General features: G+C 35.0%; 2 protein-coding genes across 4 annotated transcripts in view; one reads left to right on the top strand and one right to left on the bottom strand.

The window, feature by feature from the left end:
- Positions 1-684: 684 nt before the first annotated feature.
- ogg1 (8-oxoguanine DNA glycosylase) lies at positions 685-11,836 on the bottom strand. 3 transcript variants are annotated; one of them, XM_067413171.1, is made up of 9 exons: positions 11,688-11,836; positions 10,809-10,959; positions 9,923-10,281; positions 5,717-5,896; positions 2,876-3,054; positions 1,378-1,525; positions 1,222-1,271; positions 971-1,137; positions 685-920 (listed from the first exon to the last, which is right to left on the bottom strand). In XM_067413171.1, the coding sequence occupies exons 2-8, from the start codon at positions 10,916-10,918 to the stop codon at positions 973-975; spliced, it is 1,191 nt and encodes a 396-aa protein (XP_067269272.1). In that variant the 5' UTR covers positions 10,919-10,959; positions 11,688-11,836; the 3' UTR covers positions 685-920; positions 971-972. The 3 variants fall into 3 exon arrangements, with proteins under 3 accessions (XP_067269272.1, XP_067269273.1, XP_067269271.1); XM_067413172.1 differs by having other exon boundaries at positions 685-1,137; positions 11,501-11,836; XM_067413170.1 differs by having other exon boundaries at positions 685-1,137.
- A 113-nt stretch (positions 11,837-11,949) lies between these two features.
- Positions 11,950-22,218, top strand: part of qars1 (glutaminyl-tRNA synthetase 1) — a 53,501-nt gene continuing 43,232 nt past the window's right edge. Inside the window, exons 1-2 of the mRNA XM_067413168.1 lie at positions 11,950-12,119; positions 12,261-12,411. Coding sequence (XP_067269269.1) covers positions 12,009-12,119; positions 12,261-12,411 — 262 coding nt within the window. The 5' untranslated portion in view covers positions 11,950-12,008. The remainder of the gene's footprint in view (positions 12,120-12,260; positions 12,412-22,218) is intronic.

The following is a 22,218-nucleotide window of genomic DNA, read 5'->3' as shown; positions in this document are numbered from 1 at the left end:
CTTGTAGAACAAAGGGTGATCAAGTCACGTGACTCATGTTGGTTTTGAGATAACGCAGGTAAATGGGGAGAGATGTTGTCTCTGGGCATCCTTGTTTAGTTTTACAATCGGTTCAGGGTTTAGAGAGGGGTTCTCTGGAATGCTTTGTTGTGTCGACTAGCTGACTGACCCCACTAATAATACAGCACCAGTGGACAGAGCTGTGCCAGCAGGTTTTTACCTAGATAAAGGCTACTCTGTGTGGTGGATCGCTCTTACACTCTCCCGATTTTTCTGTTATTTTTATGCAGACTGATGCATCGACCAGGGGGTTGGGTGCTGTTCCAGGAAGTAGAGGGAGAGGAACGGCCGGTGCTATACGTGAGTCAGAAGCTCTCAAAGAGAGAGACCAAGTACATCACCACCGAGAAGGAATGTTTAGCGATCAGATGGGCTGTCCTCACCCTCCGCTATTATCTCCTGGAACGGGAATTTACCCTCTGTTCGGACCATGACCCCCTGCAGTGGCTCCACCACATGAAGGATACCAACGTGCAGATCACCCATTGGTATCTAGCAAGGTGGAAAGATAGTGAAGGAGAGAGGAAATAACAAAGGAGAAAGCCTTTTGCTTCAACAAAATAGAAAAATCCAGGCATTTTATAATTTTTAAAAACTAAGAAAAAACTACATATACAATCACAGTGATTAGAATTTATCTTTTATCTGTTTCTTTAAAAAGTTAAAAAATATTTACATTTTGTAGTTTTACAACAATAACAAAACAAACCATTCATGTGTAACTGCACATTTATTATACACAGTGGAAAATATTTCTTCCTTGAAATTACCAATATAATTGGAGCTGTTTGGAATCCTGATATCTATTGTAGAAATTCAAAAGATCCATCCACACCTTAAAAAAACAAACTGTATTCAGACTTGTTGTCCGAGCTTATAATTGATGAATGTAATCCAAACTATCATTTGAGGTTATGACCTCTGATGCTTATTGCCTTTTTCTCTTTTCTGTTCTTCTTTATATCCATCATGTCTTCTCTTTTTCACCTTGTTCTTCAGCTCAGTTTTCTCATCTTTTATAACAGGAAGCTCTTCTCTAAGCTTCTGAAACTTCTTTAGATCAGCACAGAAAAGTACCTGAGACACAAAAAGAAAAAAAACGGTCATCAATGTGAAAAAAATTATATTATTATCCAATTAATGTAGTACACTATTACTCACAGACTGTGCCCAGCCAGCATAGGGACCCCAGAGTTTTCTAAAGAAGTCACCTACAAAAGAGGAGAAAAAATATACCTCATTTACATTACTTTTAAAGTTGATTTTTACTTATTTATTTATTTATTATTAAACAGAGTATATTATTTGAGTACTAACCAATCTCTTTGTAGACTCTATCAGTCAAGGTCTTCTGGCTGTTACCGGCAGCAAAGTTGTAGTCACGTTTGGCGATCTGCCACACATGTGTGTCAACAGGAAGAGCCTCAAACTTGTCCAGTGACATCAGACATACACAGTCAGCCACCTGATCCCAAGTAAACATATTTTACAGATGTAACAGATGTTCACAGATATGATAAATTGATATGTTTAACAATTAGAACAACCAGGACAGGCTGAAAAAAAATAAAAGCCCTCATGGGAAGGGAAGTACGCCAATAGAAGCACATGTTAGAAGAAGCATATTCTGTAACACTTTACAATAAGGGTGCACTAATATGCATTAATTCATGCTAAATTAATGCACAAAAATCACGAGTTAATGTATTACTAATGGTGAACTAACCCATTTATTAATGATTACTGCATCAGCAACTAATGAAGATTCAACATGATTAATAGATTAAGTTATCATTAAATAGTTATTAGTTAATTATGTCATAATGTATTCATTCCTTAATAACATATTATATTAACTAATAAAGTAAATTAATGTGTTAATTACCACAACGGGTCAAAGCCATGCATTTCAACTTCCACTTGTCTGCTTTAATTAATCATTAGCTAATGATTTATAAAGGTATCATTATGTTATGACTACTTGTTGGGGCACATGACTATTAACTAATTCAGAATTAATTCAAAACTCATAACCACAATTACATATTACTTAATAAGTTAGTTAATAGTCATGTGCCCCAACAAGTAAAGTCGTAACATAATGATACCTTTATAAATCATTAGCTAACGATTAATTAAAGCAGACGACTGGAAGTTGAAATGCATGGCTTTGACCCGTTGTGGTAATTAACAGATTCATTTACATTATTAGTTAATATAATATGTTATTAAGGGATTAATACATTATGACATATTTAACTAATAACAATTTAATGATTACTTAATCTATTAATCATGTAGAATCTTCATTAGTTGCTGATGCAGTAATCATTAATAAATGGGTTAGTTCACCATTAGTAATACATTAACTCATGATTATCTGTGCATTAGTTAAGCATGAATTAATGCATATTAGTGCACCCTTATTGTAAAGTGTTAACGCATATTCTATGCAAATGTGTTGCATTGTATTGCAACCGTGTGTCCCATTGTACATATTGTACTTGATGCACTTTCCTGTGCTACCAATAGAGTTAATCAAAAGTTTGTTCCATTAAATTGAAAATATTAATATTAATCAAGTAGCTTTAAGTGCTAACAATTTGCCTAACTTTAACTTCAGCTTTAGACTGCCATAATAGTAATTGACCTAAAAGACAAAATCCTCTTCATGGTATTACAGTCCAATGAGCAAAGCCGAGAATACAATGTGTGCAATGCAATGGTGCAATTGTGAGGCTAAAAGTGTATGCATCCATGTACTGCTATGCATAGAGTATTTTAATACAAAAATGCTGGCTTAACAAATAATTACTTTGAGACCAACTCCAGGAAGAGTTCTCAGTGCATCTCTGGCCTGAAGGTAGGGGGCGCTGCGGAGCGACTGAAGCCAGTCAAGGCCATGAGAATTCACAATGATTTGTGAGCTCTGCTGCAGGAAGCGAGCACGATAGCCCAAACCCAAGTCACGCAAACGGATCTCCACACTAGGGTCTGTCACATATATATACACAAACAAACATTCAAAAATGAATCATTATCCTTTTCAGTGCTTGTATAGTTTTGCATTATGGCGTGTCAATGATTTTGGTTTTTAAACACATTTACTCTTATTACCCATCTGTCTGGAATACATGAGTGTGATTCAGCAGTCAAATATTTTTGTATAAGGATGCTAAACTGTATGACTGTTATCACAGGCAACACATTTCATACATAGTCAAACCAAAATGTATTCAGACACCTTCGACATTCTCACATTATGACAGTTGATTTGCTATAATATTTTTTTTTTGAAAATGGTAATAAAATATGACAAAAACACAATTTAAACTGTGTCAGTAAATTCATCTTGATAATGTCAGATAACTTTGATTGAAAGGTATGTAATTATAATCAACCAATCAGCTGTTAGATGTTAAAATTAAGTAAACAATTAAATAATACTTACTAAGCAATGCTTAATTTTGTTCAGTTTGTGAAGTAAATAGTCACATTAGTAATTAAAGAAAAAAACATTTAAGCAAGTGTGTTTTTATACATTTGTCTGGTAGTCCATTGTATGAAGAATTTTTTGGCATATGTCACAGTTTACTTTATTTTGCTATCCTCACTTATATAAATTAACTATATAGTGCCTAGCACCCACTAGTAAACAATTATATCTGGTGTGCGAATAATTTTTGGTTTGACTGTATATGTGCTATTTTCACATCTCTCATGTGTGTTCAGACCGTTGCTTTTTGGATCTAGTCCAGTTCAGTGTTTGATGGCTGACCCATGGCCTTCAACTTTTGATCCATTTCGCTTACACTATTTGTGCCTCATTAACCAAGATATTTATTTGTAAAGATTTTTTAAAGACATTTCTGCAAATTCTGTTGAATTAACTTGTAATTAACTTATCTTTTTTTTTTTTTTTGCAATACTACATATTCTTGCACTAGTTATATCACACATCCACCTTTGTAAATAACATTCATTATTCATGTTTATGTTTTATTGCAGAAGGCAATGATAACATCAGTATACAAAAATCTGTGATTTAGTCACACTCATCATCACACTCTTATGGTTTTTTTTTTTTAAAGGTCCCATTCTTTGCGATTCCATCTTTCAAACTTTAGTTAGTGTGTAATGTTGCTGTTAGAGCATAAATAATACCTGTAAAATGATAAAGCTCAAAGTTCAATGCCATGCGAGATATTTTATTTAACAGAAGTTCCCTTTCAAAGCCTACAGCGAAAGGCCGGTTTGGACTACAGCCCTGCACTTCCTGCTTTAATGACGCAACTAAAACTTTTGTTGACGAACCCTCCGCCCACAAGAACACGTAAATTCGGGGGCATTGTCCTTTTGCTCTCGCAGGTCGAGAATAGGAAGCGTTGTTTTTGTAGAGTGTGTTTGTCGCCATGCCATTGAAACGCTGTTATTTCCATCCCGGAGTCAAATCACTTTTGTTTGGCCTTCCCACGGACGCTGTATGTAGAGATCAATGGCTACAGTTTATGGTTAACTCGGTTCCGGAAAATTATAATCACAATTTAAAACTATGTGCAGCACATTTTGCTGAGGACTACTTCCTCAATCTCAATCAGTTTAATGCCGGATTCGCAGAAAGATTATTCTTAAAAGATGACGCAGTGCCCTCTTTGTTGTTTATGGACCACAACCGGTAAGTGTATTTTATTATTTAAGTTGGTCCGTTTAACAGTTTATTTAACTCATGACACAAAGTGCAACGCTGTTTAGCTTTGTTAACTAACGTTAGATGGTAATTGAAACTAATCCGAAAAACTTAGCATATAAAAGTGTAGTAATTCATTCCGACACCATCGATTGTTGGTGTTTGTAATGATCAGTTTAAACTACTGAATAGACAGCTTACCATTCTGGAACATCCAGCAAAAGTCTTTCCTGAGCAGGTTGTAATCGATCCTCTTCGATATTCTCCGGGTCTGATTCCGACTCAAATTGATAAGACAATATAGACATTTTTGCAATAATATTGAGCGCGGGTATCGTATCTACCCGTTGTGATAAGAGGCGGGACCTTTCCGGGCAACGTGCTAAGCTGCTGTCCAATCACAGCGTGGGAAGCGCTGGCCTAATCAGAACTCGTTACGTATTTTTGAAGGAGGGACTAAATAGAACAAGGAAATCATCAGGCCGTTTTTAGGACAGAGGAAACACCGGTATACAGATAAGTCTATTGTGTGAAAAATACTGTTTTTTTTTTACACGCGAAACATGAACTCATGTTATATTGCACACTGTAAACATAATCAAAGCTTCGAAAACACGCGAAGAATGGGACCTTTAAGAAAAATGTAGTTAATTTAGATTCCTCCTCCTCAACCTTGATTTAAGATTTATATATATATATATATATATATATATATATATATATATATATATATATATATATATATATATTTGAACTTGAAACAAGACAAAAATACTCAGTAAGAAAAGCATTTTTTTTTGCTTTGAATAAATAAATGAAGTTTTTAAACATCCCTTAAGCTAAAGGGGGGGGGGGGGGTGCATGTTTATAAAAGCTACTTAAATATCCTTATTGAATTGAGGCCTAATCCTGATTTAATCTAAAACCTGTCTGTGAAACCAGGCCATAGAAATACAAAAGTATAGCTACCTGTAAGATCTTGCAGAAGAGGAAAATCATGATAGGCCATATCATCAAGCTTGCAGAGGAGAGTCCCGAGTGTCTGACACAGTCTGTCAACCATGCCCTGAATCCGCGAGATATGATTATTAGAGCTACAGATGAATGAGAAAAGACACTCCACAGGCTCCTGGCGCAATAAACGCACTCCTAAGATATTCAAACAGACAGACACATGCACACACACACACACATTAAAAATGTATTTTGTATTAAGAACCACTGTGTAAAAGACAGCACTCAGTAGATTTTAATTTATGTTGCATTTGCTAATATGTCAGTCAACGTGGATCTATATTGACACAAAGTTTGTTTTGTGAAAATTGTGAAACATAACAGTTTGAATATATTGTAAAATGCAATATATTCCTTTTCCAAAAAATGTCACTGTATTTTTATGATAAAAAAATTCAGCATTGGTGAGCTGAAGAGACTTATTTCAAAAACATTTAAACTATTTAATTATTCCAAACTTTTAACAGCAGTGTATATGTCTTCATCTCTAGTGAGTGTACATGTTTTTCAAAATTGTTATTCAGTAAATAAAAAAATAAAAAAACACCGGGGTGCACCTTTTCTTTAACCCTCATGTTGTATGAAAACATACAATGCCCAAGGGATATCAAAGTGGCTGGCAATGCACCATAAAAACATCACAAAAAAACTAGTCTATGCATAATTGTTTACGTCTTCTAATAATATAGAATAATATCGGTATACTATGCAACCTTTTCTCCTCTAGCAGTAAAAACAAAACTGCATACATTTTGGTTGTGCTTTGGATGTGCGTGACTGTGCGGATGAATATGTTTGTCTGACTGCTCATAAAACATTCACTACTTGCCTTAAAGTGATACTTCACCCAAAAAGAAAAAAAAAAATCAGTCAATTACTCACCCATACTGTAAGTTGTTCCAAACCCATAAGACTTTTTTTGTTTTTTTTAGTTCATGAAATCTGAGAGCTACACAACTACCACTTTGACGCTTTAAAAGTGCATAAAGAGATTGTTAACAAAAATCCATATGAATTGAGTTGTTTAGTTTTTATTCACATATAAAGATTCATCCACTTACACATCAGTTGTGATAAACGGAAGCTCAAGCTTATTCGTTTGACTTGCGAGAACCAATTAGGTTCATTCTTGTGTTACACAGCATGTTTGAGCCACCGAAAGAACCAATGAAGTTTGTTTTTGCACGTCAAGCGCATTCGGTTGAGCTTCTGTTTATGTTCGCTGATCAATGTTTAAATGTGAATAAAAGCCTAAACTAAACCTGTTCATGTAAAATAAAATTAGTGCGTTTACACTCTCATGGCAATATTGTGATTAAACTTACTTCATGTAAACGCAATACGTTGATCAAACTATGTGATTAAGCTTATAACCGTAGTAACCATAATCACATTAAACTATGTGGCATACACCGATTTTCACAGGCATGTAAACACCTTAATCCCATTACTCTGACCAATGTGGTCAGTTCCATATGAGATGTTAACAGGCAAATCCAGCATTGCAAAGTGTTCATCATGGGGCAGAATAATATCTAGCACGTCCATTTTTTTTTATTATTTGATGTAAGCAGACAATGGCTGGTAACATGCTGTATGCCATACTGAGTGTGGTATAACCAAACTTATTAGCAAATAATCAGAATAATAAAAATTGCATTTTAAGGGATAGTTCGCCCAAAAGTGAAAATTGTATGTTTATCTGCTTACCCCCAGTGCATCCAACATGTAGGTGTCTTTGCAGTGTTGGGCAAGCTACTTGGAAAATGTAATGAGCTAAGCTACCAGTTACTCTACATTCAATTAAGCTTCACTACACCAACGCTACCCCCTGGGAAATGTAGCAAGCTAAGCTACAGCAACTTTGCAAAAGTAGTTTACTACATCTAAGCTACTTTTTATTTATTTAATTTTATATTGAACCAACTTCATTCCAATCAATGGTATCTCAGTGATCAATAAAAGTTAAGCATAAAGACATGTATACTTTTATTCAGTTATTCAAAAACTGTCCGAAATGAATTTGGCAACAAAAACATGTGATCCATAATATTAACAAAACCAGGTGTTGAGATATGTTCATCTGTATCTGTATGATATGCATATGCATGTGTTTGCATTTGTGCTCAATTTAGACTTGGGCACTTTTGCAGGACAAGCTGTAAGTTAATTTACAACTCAACACAGAAAGTAGAGTAGCAAAAGAATTAAGACCTGCTCCAAACAGTACCAACACAAAAAACAAAACATGTATCCTAAGTGTGTGTGTGTGTGTGTGTGTGTGTGTGTGTGTGTGTGTGTGTGTGTGTGTGTGTTCCACACATATGAAACTAGTTTAATTCATTTATTGTTATCAAGAGGTGGCCAGGCTGGAACCTGATTAACCTGTTAACAAGAGGTGTTTGTTCAAGAGACACAATAGATTATTTTCAAACTTTGCATTGAAACGTTTCTCTTTCGTCACTGAGCGGACGATGTGCGTGCAACAGTGAATTGAGCGCTTGGAAACAAACGTCACCTGGATAGCGCATATGTGCAAACGCCGAACCTTTCTTTCCGCGCTTACTGCCAAAGGAATACTTTAAATCATTTTTCACCTCAAATAGAACGCTATATCCAACAGCCTGGAATGAGCTTCACTTCCAGTAAGGTCAATATACACGCTCTGGGGTCGTGTACGAGATTCACTTCTGGCATTGGCATAAACTACGCCAGATCGTACTGGAAGTGAAGTGCGTTCCAGGCTGTTGGATATAGCGTTCTATTTGAGGTTAAAAAAAAAAAAATACGGCTCGATTTCTCACACAAACTGATCATTTTGTGCCATAAGATATCAATGTGTCGTCATGAGCCACATGGCTCTTTGTGCATGTTGTCTAAGGAAGGTTTTTTTTTTGTTGCTCTCATAGAATTGTTACCCATGCACATGCATTATATCACTGGCACACAGCAACAGTTGGAGTTAAAAATCTTACATTGTGTTCTACTGAAGACACAAAGACACCTACATGTTGGCTGCACTGGGGGTAAACAGATAAAATCAACATCAAATTTTCATTTTTGGGTGAACTATCCCTTTAAAAAGTACAATTAAGACCGCACTCTGATTATTAGAAATTATCACATTATTGGTGCACATGTAAACGTAGTCAGCGAGTCTCTTCAGAATATTTTGACTAAAATTCTATATTCATATAGATTAGTGTTACAATCTCTATTAATATTTTTTAAAGTGGGGGCTTAGAGACACCTAATCTTTAAACTAACCGTTTCAGGCACTATGAGAAAAGGGATGATGCTGCAATGTAGATTATGAGAAAGAGTGTTTTTTTCTTTTGTTTTTACCTTGGATGGATGTAAACCTATTGTAGGAGACCTCCAAAACAAAATGAGTAATCTTAAAAAAAAAGCATAAGGGCACTTCAATTGTGGCACATGGTTGAGAGAAGAGGAGAAAAAAAAAGATTTCTCTTTAGTAATATCTTAGTCATCTCTCTTTTTAAAGTCTTTCAAATGTCCCGCTTGCTTACTCTCTCTTCTAACCTATCATAAGCGCAAACAACTCCTTTTTTAGATTGGCAACAATGGTGTTTTTGGTGGGGTGAAAAAAACCCTCCGTGCTGGGTTGCGCCAAACACTACAGATATAGAAAGATATATCCCGCCTTCTAAATAGTCAGATTTTGTTGCTGATTTGAAATATGTTATTTAATTATGAGTTCAGCTGGAGATTTCAGGATTCCCCCATTCAAATAGATAGAACTTGGTCTTGGTTGCCCGAAATAGCTGCCCGGAAGCCTTGCAAATAATGCCGCAGAGTGAACACACTTAGAAAGGGACTTTGGTTGCAACCTTATGCTACACTTATTATTTAATATTACAATTCATTCTCAATTTTTTCACTACGTATGGGCCACAAGAGAAATATTTATTAAATAAATTAAGACAGTATATCGTTATTATCATATGTTGAAGTAGATTAATCTTTCTTCAGTTTGCAGGGGGCCTGCAGATTTGAGCTATTCCACTGTTCAGTATATGGAAAAGAGCATCATGAAAATTCAGCAATGCATTTGTGGAAGGGAAAATCATATGAAATGAAAAAAAATAAATAAGATAATTTTCATTTTTGGGTGAACTATTCCTTCAAGTAGACATGTACCTGTGAAGATGTTTGCTGTATGTTTAAAGTGTGGATCCACGGTGCTCCAGTTCTTGTAGAGATCCACCAATTTAACACCTAACTGGAAATAGTCCCTCAGAAGTTCCTCCTCTTTGTTGTCAGGTTCTGACATAACAGTGCACATTCCCACCTCTTCCTGCTTCATGTCAGTCATTCCTTTTGACCTCTTTCCCAATAACTGCTCCTCCTCTTCCACTTTTTGTTTCTGTCTGTTTTCTGTTCCTGGATTTTTTTGATGACTGTAAACATAGTACCATAACGTATCCTCTGTTTGAGTTAGTGTCCACACTTTTCCACGCATTACTCCCGTCCAGTGACCATCTGCAGTCTCATGCCATCTGAAAAGATGGAAAATTATGAACAACTGAATACAAAAATTCTTCAAACATCATCAAAAATCAGCTTGTTTAATTTTAAGCCATTGTTCAGAATGAAATACTGCTTTACTTACAGGGTGATATATATATATATATATATATATATATATATATATATATATATATATATATATATATATATATATATATATATACATATATATATATATTGTATGATGCTTACTGTATTTTTAAATACAACCCATATTACTGTACAATACCTACTCAGTATTCATTCAGCAGCTTGGTGGGAATTATGTTTATTTCTCATATGAATTGTGTTTTAACATTTAAAACACAATTTACACAGACATCTTAAAGGTACAGTATAATACAGCCTGCTTAGGGTCAGAGATGGTGTAAAATTAAAAATGAAGGTTTGCTTGGGTATAAGAAACAGTGACTAACATCATAAATGGACAACAATAAATAAATAAAATGCTAAAAATTTTTTGCAGAGAGCAATGAAACCATAGTATATAGTTTACCGGAAGGTCTGACCACATCCCAGAGTGAGATCCAGCCGAAGCTCTGACCGTGGACATGTAAGTGACCGCCATGCCTTACAACCCGAAGACAGCAGAGCATGTTGGGACATTATGTAGCTTTGTTCCTTACACCATCAGGTCTAGTCAGCTACTGTGATAACAAAATAAATATAATAAACAATTAAAAAAATAGTAAACTAAAACATATTATGAAAATATACATTTATATGGTTTGCACAGAATAAGAGTTGAAATAAATTAGGTCTTTATTCTTTGTAGAGTACAAAGAAACAGTCACATGAGTATATTTGTGGAAATTTTATTATATTTATTATATTTATAATAAAATTTTAAAATTATTATATTTTATGCCAAAAATCATTATTAATCATGTTTATGGAGATATTTTGTAAATGTCCTAACGTATGTGTGTGTGTGTGTGTGTGTGTGTGTGTATAAGTAGAAAATGTGTTAGGTCTTAATTTGTGATTTCCATCATTTCTTATTAGGCCTATTTCATATTGCAATTTATACAATAAATTGCTTAAATCTATATTAATTCCAAGTATCTGAGATACAAATTGAAAACCGTCTATAGTAAACAAGGTGATCTATTCTGATCATCCCTGCAAAGCATTAAATAGACCCCATGTCACAAGACTCACAACATTTCGATCATTTATATAACTTACACGTTAGATCAGCCAGGCCGACCCGGAAATTAGCATCACGCTAAAACAAATCTAAACCATATACTTTTGAATTATCGCAGAAAATAAGCTCGATAAACAAAAGAAGCGAATCAGAAGTGATCAACACAAATTGACCCAATTTTTATGAATTATGAAACCCAAATACAATAGCCAGAAAAAGGCTAACCTTAGGCGGACTACACATCACGGTCGCTCAACTTTAACGTCACCACCACCACCACAGTAGGTTGGGTTTGGCTTTCTACTGTCTATGGGCTATGCTATGCTATGCATAGATATCCATAATAAAGTCCTTATTATGGATATCTATGATGCTATGGGCTCGACTGATGCAACTTAGGTGTCAACAGAGGCGTACCGATGATTGGCGGAAGGATGCGCGAAAACAAATCTGATTGGATAAATCACGGTTCGTACAGCTCTGAATCCACGCCTACTGCAGGACTGAAGGAAGTGTAAACCGGCGTGTGTCTGTGCAAGAAGGGAAATGGCGGACTCGGTGTCTATTTTCATGTCAATTGGCCTTAGTGAGCAGAAAGCTAAGGAAACGTTGAAAAATGAAACGCTTTCGTCAGCACTCAAAAAGGCCATCGAACTGGTACATAATTAATACGCATATTTAATAATTGTTGTCAAAGTCATAAGCCTCTTGAGAACTTGCATGACAATTTCTTTACCCAAGGTGTTTGAAAAAGTTTTGTAATATGGCTGATGTTAGTGTTGTGTTTTTGTTTGTCAGGCTCACGGGCTGCGTGGGTCCGCTGGCATTGATAAGACTACAGGCACTCTGCTGTACAGTATGGTGACACGACTTAAAGACATGCATCGACTTTCTTTCCTCACAGAATACATCATTACTCGAAAAATAACCACGGAGCTGCAGTTGTCAGGTATCATTGTCTATAATTCCGTAATTATTTTTACGGTGTACACTGTACTATTAAGTTATTTTTGGTACAAAACAACTGAACACGTGTGAGAGTGGAACTAGTGAGCAGCAGAACCGCAGTTTCAGAACACCGTCCACAGAACCGGAAGTGAGGGGCGTTACATATACACGTTTTTTTTATATATGGATTTTAATCGGATCGATGTCTACAATATTTAACAACAATACTTTTAAATAAACTTACTTTTCTATTATTATCCTTGAACAGGAGAAACCAATGAGATGTGAACAGAAACATGAAGAATATGTTGAGTTGTGTGTTCACGTCTTCTTATTAGAGCTTTTTTTTTTTTTTTTCATTTGTCAAAATATATTATTTGTCTTAATATTAAATATTAATTAATAAAACATGTACAATGAAATTAAAAGTGCTTCCGGTCAGTGCATCATTCATTGATTCTATATCTAAAAAAAATATTCTTCTTAATATTAAATAATTATTCATTAATAAAACATTCATTTTGTTTTCAGGGATGAAAACACTTTCATTTTTTCAAGTGTTTCTTCAGAAATGCCATGATATGGGCTTAAGCGTCAGTCACAACTTTTTTTTTTTTTTTTTTACATGTTTTTATTTTTTAATTATGCGCCTTTTAAATTAGTTTTAAACCTATTTTAGAAATATTACGTACATGTCCTATTTGTTTTCTTTCAGAGAAACTCGTTTTACTTTAGGACCTTGGATTAAGTGGTTATTTTTATTTGACATTTGAAAAATTGAAATGTCACATTCTCTGGCTATTATTTTCAATCGGAATAATACAATTGAATATAGAGTTAAATGGGAAACACTTTATAACATGTTACAAATGTATTAAGATATTTTTAAAATGATCAAAAACCTAGTATTGTTGAAGTAACAATAAACCACAGTGGTTGTGTCCATTAACATTAAATCTCATACTTTCTGTCAGTATTTTTACAACATGAATGTGAGCAAAATACGGAAACACTTTACAACATATTATATATTTATTAATAGTTTTTAAATAAAAACGGTATAGTTTTAGCCTGTTTCCATGAAGTATAATCTACTGTCTTTTATTAATTGATATTAAGCATGATCAATAGGCTGTTTTAAAATGTTGATACATCATGACATGCACATTATGAGAACATAAAAGTTACTTTATTTAAAAGTATTGTCTACTTTATTGTGAAGTAGACATCAATCCGATCAAAATCCATGTGAAAACAGCTTGTATTTAACAAAAGAAAATTGATACACACACACACACACACACACACACACACACACACACACACACACACACACACACACACACACACACACACACACACACACACACACACACACACACACACACACACACACACACACACACACACTTCCAGGGTGGGGTTCTGCAGGGCTGCAGCTGGATACTATTGGAATTTGTAGCTGTAGAGCATATCCACACATGTTTAGCAATACATTTGAAGTCGCAGAGAAAAATATTTTAGGAGTTGTAAACATGTAGCGTTTTTTCTCTCTCCTACAAACACAACATTTACACCTTTACACATTCTTCACTGCAGGTGCACATCCTATTCTACGAAACCCTATTCCCTATAAGTATGCATACTCTCTCATATATGTATGCATGCACACACACACGCACACACGCACGCACACGCGCACACGCGCGCACACACACGCGCACACACGCGCACACACATTATGGGGGGGGCCAAACAGTAAACCAAAATGTATAGTAATAACTAAATATATAAATGTAAATCCTGAATATATATTTATAACTCTAAATATATAGTTATAACTCTGAATATATAGTTATAATTATAAATATATATCTAGCAATATATTCGAATATCTACAAACGCCTATGCTACAATACATTTAGAGTATTGTATTGGATGAGATGGCAAACAATAAAATACAAAACAAAGGTCTAATAAGCCACGTTTACATGCACACTTTTTTGTCATTCCGATTGAAAGATTCAGTGGACTGTTTACATGAGACGTTATCTAAACCGATCTCCTGACTTTCAGTCTGAATAATTTTTTGATGTGTGCACAGTTTGTCTGACGCATCAGAAATGTCGATACTTTCCTCTCCAGCCAATAAATATCTGTCTGCAGAGCTGCAGTTTCACCACAGCCGCTGTTTTGCTTTTCACTGCTTTTCACTTCACAGTTTCACTAGAGCGGTTTCATGTAGATACATTCGATTTTTAAATCTTAATTCTGTCCTAAAACTATCTATTGATTATTGTTGCTCCTGCTGTTATTTTTTTGCATCTTCTGTTGCTCGGAGGCCTTCAGGCTCCTTTACTGATATAAAACAATGCTGTCATGAACACTTACCTATTTCTTTTACGTTTATTTCTCCAAAAACGAACAGCCTGGTATAATAAACACACAATGTATTTTTAAAGCCAGGTATAAAAAAACTAACTTTCGAATAGACATTTCAAAGGTTTTTATAATTATTAAATTATTAGTCTAAAGTCAAGATAACTAATTCCTCAAGTTGATTAATTCTGCCTGAGGTAAATCCTTAAACTTGAACATAAATAAAACGTACTTTCAAACAGGCTGAAAGTGTGAGCATATTATTACAGTTTTTCTCAATTGCTAAAACACTATTTCTGAAACCTTGCTCCATTTTCTGAAACCATTAAACACAAAACCTCCTCTTCAAGCACTATTCACAAAACCTCTGACTTCTCTTGCAAAATGAAACTTTCGCTTCAAAACAGTTTTACCTGTGTTCAAAATCAAACACTGCTCTCAAATCATAAACAAAGTGATCAAAATGATAAACACTATCAAGCAATCAGTAAACAATACAGCAAAAAATAGAAAACACATTGTTCAAAACAGTTCTCAGGCAGAAGTAAATTTTTAATCTTAAAACAAATTTCATATTTTTCTGTCATTGTCTTGTGATGAATGAAAACATGTTTCATCATAGTAGCTCAAAATTGATCAGAAATTATTACTATTCTGCTTTGCTTTGCAATTTTTTGTTCTTTCTCTTGCTTGTAGCCCTATTTTTACCAACTCATTCTAATGAAATGCATATACATCACAAATTGTATTTATTGTGCGATTTATACGGCACAATTATTTTTTATGTGCATATGATTTGCATTGTCACCCCATTGGGTAGGTTGAGTTGTTTGGAGTACGTGCACATAACACAATATAAAGGACATATCATATGCACACGAAAACTGCATGCGTAACGTATGCACATAAAAACTCATTTTGGCATATAAATCGCACGATAAATACAATTTGTGCTATAGATATTCATTTTCATTAGATTAGGCTGATTTTTTACAGTACTATACTCTGCATCTCACAAACTCGTTCTTTGTTGATATGAACCTGCAACCAGTCAAAATCTATTGAGCAGTCAGTAGCCTACTGTAAACAAATGGAAAGTAACATGTTCAGGGCAATAAGATTTGTTAATTGTACAGTATACAGCCTACAATGCACTGTACTTACACTGATAAAAACAACTTGTAAGATTTACTTGATAAAATCTTTGTAACAATTTGCACTCAGTTTTTCGAAGTAAAATTTACTGCTGCGATATCAAGTACAACTTACTTGCCAATATTAAGTAAAATGTACTTAACTATAAATGTAACATTTGCAAAGACATTAAGTAAATGTTACTTAATTATATTTAACTTAGCATGTTGTATTTATTAAAAGTAATCAAGTAAATTTAATTTTAAAAGGAGCATAACTATTGTGAAAATTTTATAAATCTGTATTATTTACTCTTATGAAGTAATTAAGTAGATTTTATAATGTTTGTCCATTTGACATTTTGAATTACTAAGTTGAATTAATTTATATTACTCACTATTATTATGTTAATGTTGCTATTTTAAACCAAATAAATGTAATAATTTTCTCTGCATCAAATACATGTATCACAAATCACACATAAATACAATAAAGTTGAACAGTTTATGTCAAAATTTACAATTAACCATTAAATCAGTAATGTTCACACCAACTGATTAAGTAGTTAAGGTACATTCATTATAATTTACAATAACTGTAGAATTAACCATGTATGGTTCAACTAAACATCAGCAGCCAACAGTGGCATAACTAACATTAAAGGGTTAGTTCAGCCAAATATGAAATGTATCACATTTGAGTCCAAAAATAACAAAAACTACGACTTTATTCAGCATTGGCTTCTCTTCCGTGTTTGTGTTCAATCCTCAAATAAAGATTCAAACGGTGAAGAGAAGCCAATGCTGAATAATTTTTGTTATTTTTGGACCCAAATGTATTTTGGATGCTTCAAGAGACTCTAATGAACTAACTGATGTCTCATATGGACTACTGTGATGATGTTTTTATTCCCTTTCTGGACATGGACAGTATAGTGTGCATACACTTGCATACGCTCTCGGACTAAATATTAAATATCTTAAACTGTGTGTGAAGATGAGCGGAGGTCTTACGGGTGTGGAGCGACATTAGGGAGAGGAGTTAATGACAGACATTTCATTTTTGACTGAACTGAACTAACTTAACCCTTTAATGACGAGCACATGCATAGTCCAGCTGAAACAGAATGGTCACTTTTCCTTAATGCTCATTCATCGACTGGATCCTCTCGATCAGCTCCATGGACGACCATCTTAAGGATATGTTCAGCGGCAACACTGCGACTGTCCTCCTGCATACAGTTTGTAAGAAAGAAAGAACACAATTCCATTTAAGAAATAGAATTACATTTATAACATTACATTTTATTTTCATTAAAAAGGTGACCGGACCTTCATGTCGTTAGCTCACTAAAATAGAATTGCTGACATTCATGCACTTGTTGCTAACGTTATACATCAATGCTTATTTGGTATCAGAGTTCACCTGCCATCCAAACTTTCCTTCTTTAGTGCAGAGTGCAGACTAACTTATGCTTTGATATAATAATTGCTGTGAAATTTTCAGTGGATATAAAAACAACTAACTTAAGACACTTTTAAAAAATGCTAACATTAGCTAGAGGACACACACACAGGCAGCCAGCACTTAATCACGGCCAGCTAACATTAAATTATTTTGGAGTTAACCAGACAGGGTGACTTTTTCTACAAGAACGTGGCTAACTACATTTAATCCCCTCTATCTTTGACTAAACACCAGTCTCAACTTTATAGAAGTGGATAATGCTTTAGCTTTAGCTACCGTTATTGTGATTAAAACTCACTTTTAGTCAATTTTAAACCGCAACGTCTATGTAATAATCAAACCATCAAAACGAAGTATCTAAATCTAAATAGAAAAATCTAAAATAGAAAGGTCAGAACTTACCGAGAAAAAGTCAGCCATGTAAAAGCAACATCCCAAACCGACCGTCTCTGCCACTGAACCGGGATCTTTTTGGGCAACAACAAAAACGGGCGGGCAGATTCACTTTGCTTTTCAGATTAAAATTTACTTAGTATTTTTAGGTGAATGTGCTGTGACTATAAAACATTAAATACTATTTGTAAATATATAGTAAAATGTACTCTTTCTTCTCAGTTAATTTATTACATTAATAAATTGTGTACATTTTACATAAGATATATAGTTCCAACTTAATCTTGATTTTACAATGTATAAATTACATGAATTAATGTAATAGATTTTACAATACCACAAAGTCATTTTTTTCAGTGTATATTGGTTGTGTCTCATCATTTGAAACAGGTTAAATCAGTTTTGAGTGAATGTGTTCAATCAATGACATTGTGTTCTCCATTTGTATTTGATTGTTGCCACTTGTGTTAACCCGTATGAATGGCATGTGCATTAGAGAGCAGTATGTGTCTTGACAATGAGAATGTGTTTAGAGATTTGCTGAAAAGTCTAAGTGAGATCTGCAAATTGTGTTTTATGATGTGAAATGGTTTAAGGTATTGACAACAGACTGCACAATTAGCTAAATGAGTTCAGGCAACTGAGAAATTTGTTCAGCCGATGGGTTTTAGTGTTTTAGCAATTGAGAAAAACTGTAATTTGTTGGAGACACAACCAATAAACAAATTTAATTTATTTAGCATATTACATTTACAATTTACATTTTAAAAATTATTATTTTACCATTACAGTTGATCACTAACTAATGACTATAAAATCAAACAAGTGCAATTACAATAAATAAATAAAATCCAGTGCCATAACATGCATCTCTAAGACATAAGACTCATGATGCAATGCATATGCACGGTCAGAACTGCTGTGGTAAAACTGCGGCTATGCTGCTCGGCAGTCACACACTTCTCTCTCCAGCAGCTGGAATGTGTTCACGGTTGCCATAGCAACTCTCAATTGCTGCCAGGACTTGTACTGTTTTAGGCCCCGATCACACAGAACGCGTTTTTAAGGTTTGAAAACGTGAGGCGCACTGTACTGCCTTTTTTGGTAAGCGTTTTTTCATTCAGAAAAGAGCAGTGCGCTGCAGTTTTTAATGTTTCTAGGCAACCCCCGAATCACCTGTACTGTCAGTAAAATCAATGTAACGGTCAACACAACAGAAGGCCCACCTCTCCATTCATTCGATTGGACAAAAGAAAATAAACACGATGACGTCGGATACTTTTCCTTTTCTCCTTCAAAATTCGAGCAGCAAGTGGTTAAAACGCGAGGGGCCCAGGGTGCATAAGCAGTGCGCATAACGCTCTCTGCCAATCGAAATTTATTCAAAAAAGGCACCTCTTACTGCAAAAACATGTTCTGTGTGATCGGGGCCTTATAAAAGCTATTTAATTCTTGTAAAGTAATCATCTCAGAAAAAAATGTATTCTTCTGTCAGGCAGTTGAAGTAAAAAGTGCTTTGGACAAACACTGTCAAGATGAGAGGGTGTAGCCAGGCTATGTCTGTGTCATTATTTCAATATTAACTTCATAACTTCTTACGAAATAAAAAGTTAACCCCTCGGAAAAATTTAGTTTCCTGTCGTCAGCATTATAGCCTGGTGTGAGCACGGTGCACACTCTTCAGTAGTGATGGTGCACGCTGTATATCATGTCACATTTAAGGACGTACACTCAAAAGTAATCAGGTCAGGTCGTTTACATGGCGAAATTTTTCGCTTGATCAGTTCATAAAAAGGTTTATCCCACCCCTCTCAAACCGATTACAATTTCATTCAGTTTGTGCTTTTATTCCGATTGAGGTGTTCATATAGCAATTTCATTTGGATTGGACTTTTAAACCCATTACAGTGCTCCATGTTAAACGCACCTATAGAGTGTAAAAAATGCGCTACATGGCACTATAAAAACCGGATAGTTCGATTACGGATATGTCATGTTCGAGTGCATATTCGAATATCGAATAAAAAAGTAACAGCCCTACTCTGAATATATATTTAAATGTAAAATCCTGAGCATATCGTTATAACTCTGAATATATCAATGTAAATCCGAATATGTAGTTATAACTCTGAATATATAAATATAACTTTGAATATATAGTTATAACTTAATATATTGTTATAACTCTGAATTATAAATGTAAATCGAGTGCATATTCGAATATCGAATAAAAAGTAACAGCCCTACTCTGAATATATATTTAAATGTAAAATCCTGAATATATAGTTATAACTCTGAATATATAGCTATAACTCTGACTATATAAATGTAAATTCTGCATATAGAGATATAATTCTGAATTTAGTTATAATGCTGAATATGTTGTTATAACTGAATATATACATGTAAATATATAGTTCCTGAATATAGTTCCTGTGAATATAGAGTATCCTGAATATAGAATGTATTTTATGACTTTGCTCCTTTATTGAACACCAGTATTACATAACTGAAGATTTTACACTGTTTTTAGATATATTAAATTAAATTTGCAAGCTTTTAAGTGTGTCTGACGGAGCTGAAACAAATGAAGTTATGAAGTGAATAAATATTTATTTTTAGATTAAGTATTTAGAAATATGCCTGTTCCCTTACAGGGTTCATCATCTGAGGTCTCTGTCTATAAAAATACACATTTTAATAATGTAGTGTTTTATTTTTTAGCATCTAAAACATTTTTGTGCCTTATCTTAAGAATAAGTGCTGTATATCAATATAATTGATTAGAGTCGATTAGAAATCTATAGATTTTGTATGTTTAAAGGTTAAAAAAGAAAACGAGAAATTAAGATTATAATGGGACTGATGCCGATATAAGCACTGATGTTTTGTAGAGCACAAAAAGGCAATTGTGGTGAGGTGGTCGAGTGACAGACGTGAGAGGAGCGAGCGACACCAAGGCACACTGGTCTCGAGTCCTCTCGTGAGGGAGCCCAGAGGATATAAGGACTAGCAACACCAGTTGAAGGACGAGAGAGGACCAGGCCTGGACTACGTTGTGTTTTGTTTGTTTTATGTGTGTGTGTGACAGCCGCCCGTGAGAGGCTGCCAGCGTTACTTTTGTTTTGTTTATTTATTTATTATAAGTCTTGTTTAAACTATCGTCGGTTCCCACCACCTCCTCTTCCACACTGCTCGAACTCCTCAGCAACGCAATCCCCCTCAGGTGCAAGGGCTCTTCGACAGCATGTCCTTCCTTCTTCCCGGGTTTTGGCACCAATGTAACACAGTTCGTAGTATGGGAAGAAGAAAGCGGGAACTGGCAAACGTTTAAACTGCTTTTAATAAATAAATAAACAAAACGAAAGTAATGTGGGCAGTCCCTCACGCACTGCTGCCACACACACACATAATAAAACATAAGCAATACAGAACGTAGTCCAGGGGGTATTCCAGAAAGCAGGTTATGTGATATATCCGGGTATGTTTAAAGGGGGGGGTGAAATTATGTTTCATGCATACTGAGCTTTTTACACTGTTAAAGACTTAGATTCCCATCCTAAACATGGACAAATTTTCAAAAACTAATGTTGGACGTTTGATGGAGTATTTCTGTCAAAAATACTCCTTCCGGTTTCTCACAAGTTTCGGAGAGTTTTTTTCGAGTATGGGTCGGCTTGACGTTAATAGAGTGGAAGGTCCTTGTATGGGCCGTACAGGCTCTTCTCCCGGTAGGGTGCACGCGCGCATGACTAGAGTGAGAGAGGAAATGCACGGCCATAAACACTCGCTCAGATGCAGATCCAGTCGTCCGTGAACACTTCTGACGCGCCGCGCTCCACTTTATTCCTATGGGTGACATCAAGCGACTTCAACGCTTCAGCACAGCATTCCGGGAAGGCAGCGCTGCATTTGAACCAATTTTAACGCAGAAATGACGGGAAGCTTCACAACATCGCTTCAGTCACGTCGCAAAGTGGATTTCCACGGTCACTGCTGTCACAGGACTTCAACAAATCATACCAAAGAAGTGTGTTTTTGACGGAGCGGTCCCAGCGATAAAGGTTCGGTCCTGCTTTGGAAGCAGCCAGTGAGTAAAACTGCTTCAAATGTCTATGCTGTTGGCTATCGTCGCGTGAGTAAACATCAGTAAATGACACGATCGCGTGCTTCGTCATTCAAATGCGCTAAGGGTTACTCCATTGTTATTCTATGTATAACTTTACACTAGTCTGACGTGCAAAACCGTTTTTCTTGCTACTGCTAAGGTTTAGTCACATACAATAGTCCATAAACCAAATCATGTCCTCATAAACTGCGAGTAAAGACACACAAATGTTGACAGGCCACTAAATACAGTACATACCACAGAGACGGACATCCTGCTGTTGCTGTTTCTCCTGTTCAATTTATTTCAGCCTCCGAATTTGATTCT

This window comes from Pseudorasbora parva, chromosome 13, assembly GCF_024679245.1.
Source record: "Pseudorasbora parva isolate DD20220531a chromosome 13, ASM2467924v1, whole genome shotgun sequence".
Lineage (NCBI taxonomy): Eukaryota > Metazoa > Chordata > Actinopteri > Cypriniformes > Gobionidae > Pseudorasbora > Pseudorasbora parva.
The sequence above is the reverse complement of the archived record's forward strand: the minus strand, read 5'-3'. Positions and strand labels throughout refer to the sequence as shown.

Bases quoted from the DNA above. Each gene is read 5' to 3' on its own strand.
- ogg1 (XM_067413172.1), bottom strand. From the start codon at position 10,918: ATGTCCCAACATGCTCTGCTGTCTTCGGGTTGTAAGGCATGGCGGTCA. The intron at 10,282-10,808 runs GTAAACTATATA...CCATCTTTTCAG, and splicing joins GGATGTGGTCAGACCTTCCG to ATGGCATGAGACTGCAGATG. The intron at 1,138-1,221 runs GTGAGTAATAGT...TTTGTGTCTCAG, and splicing joins ATGCTGGCTGGGCACAGTCT to GTACTTTTCTGTGCTGATCT.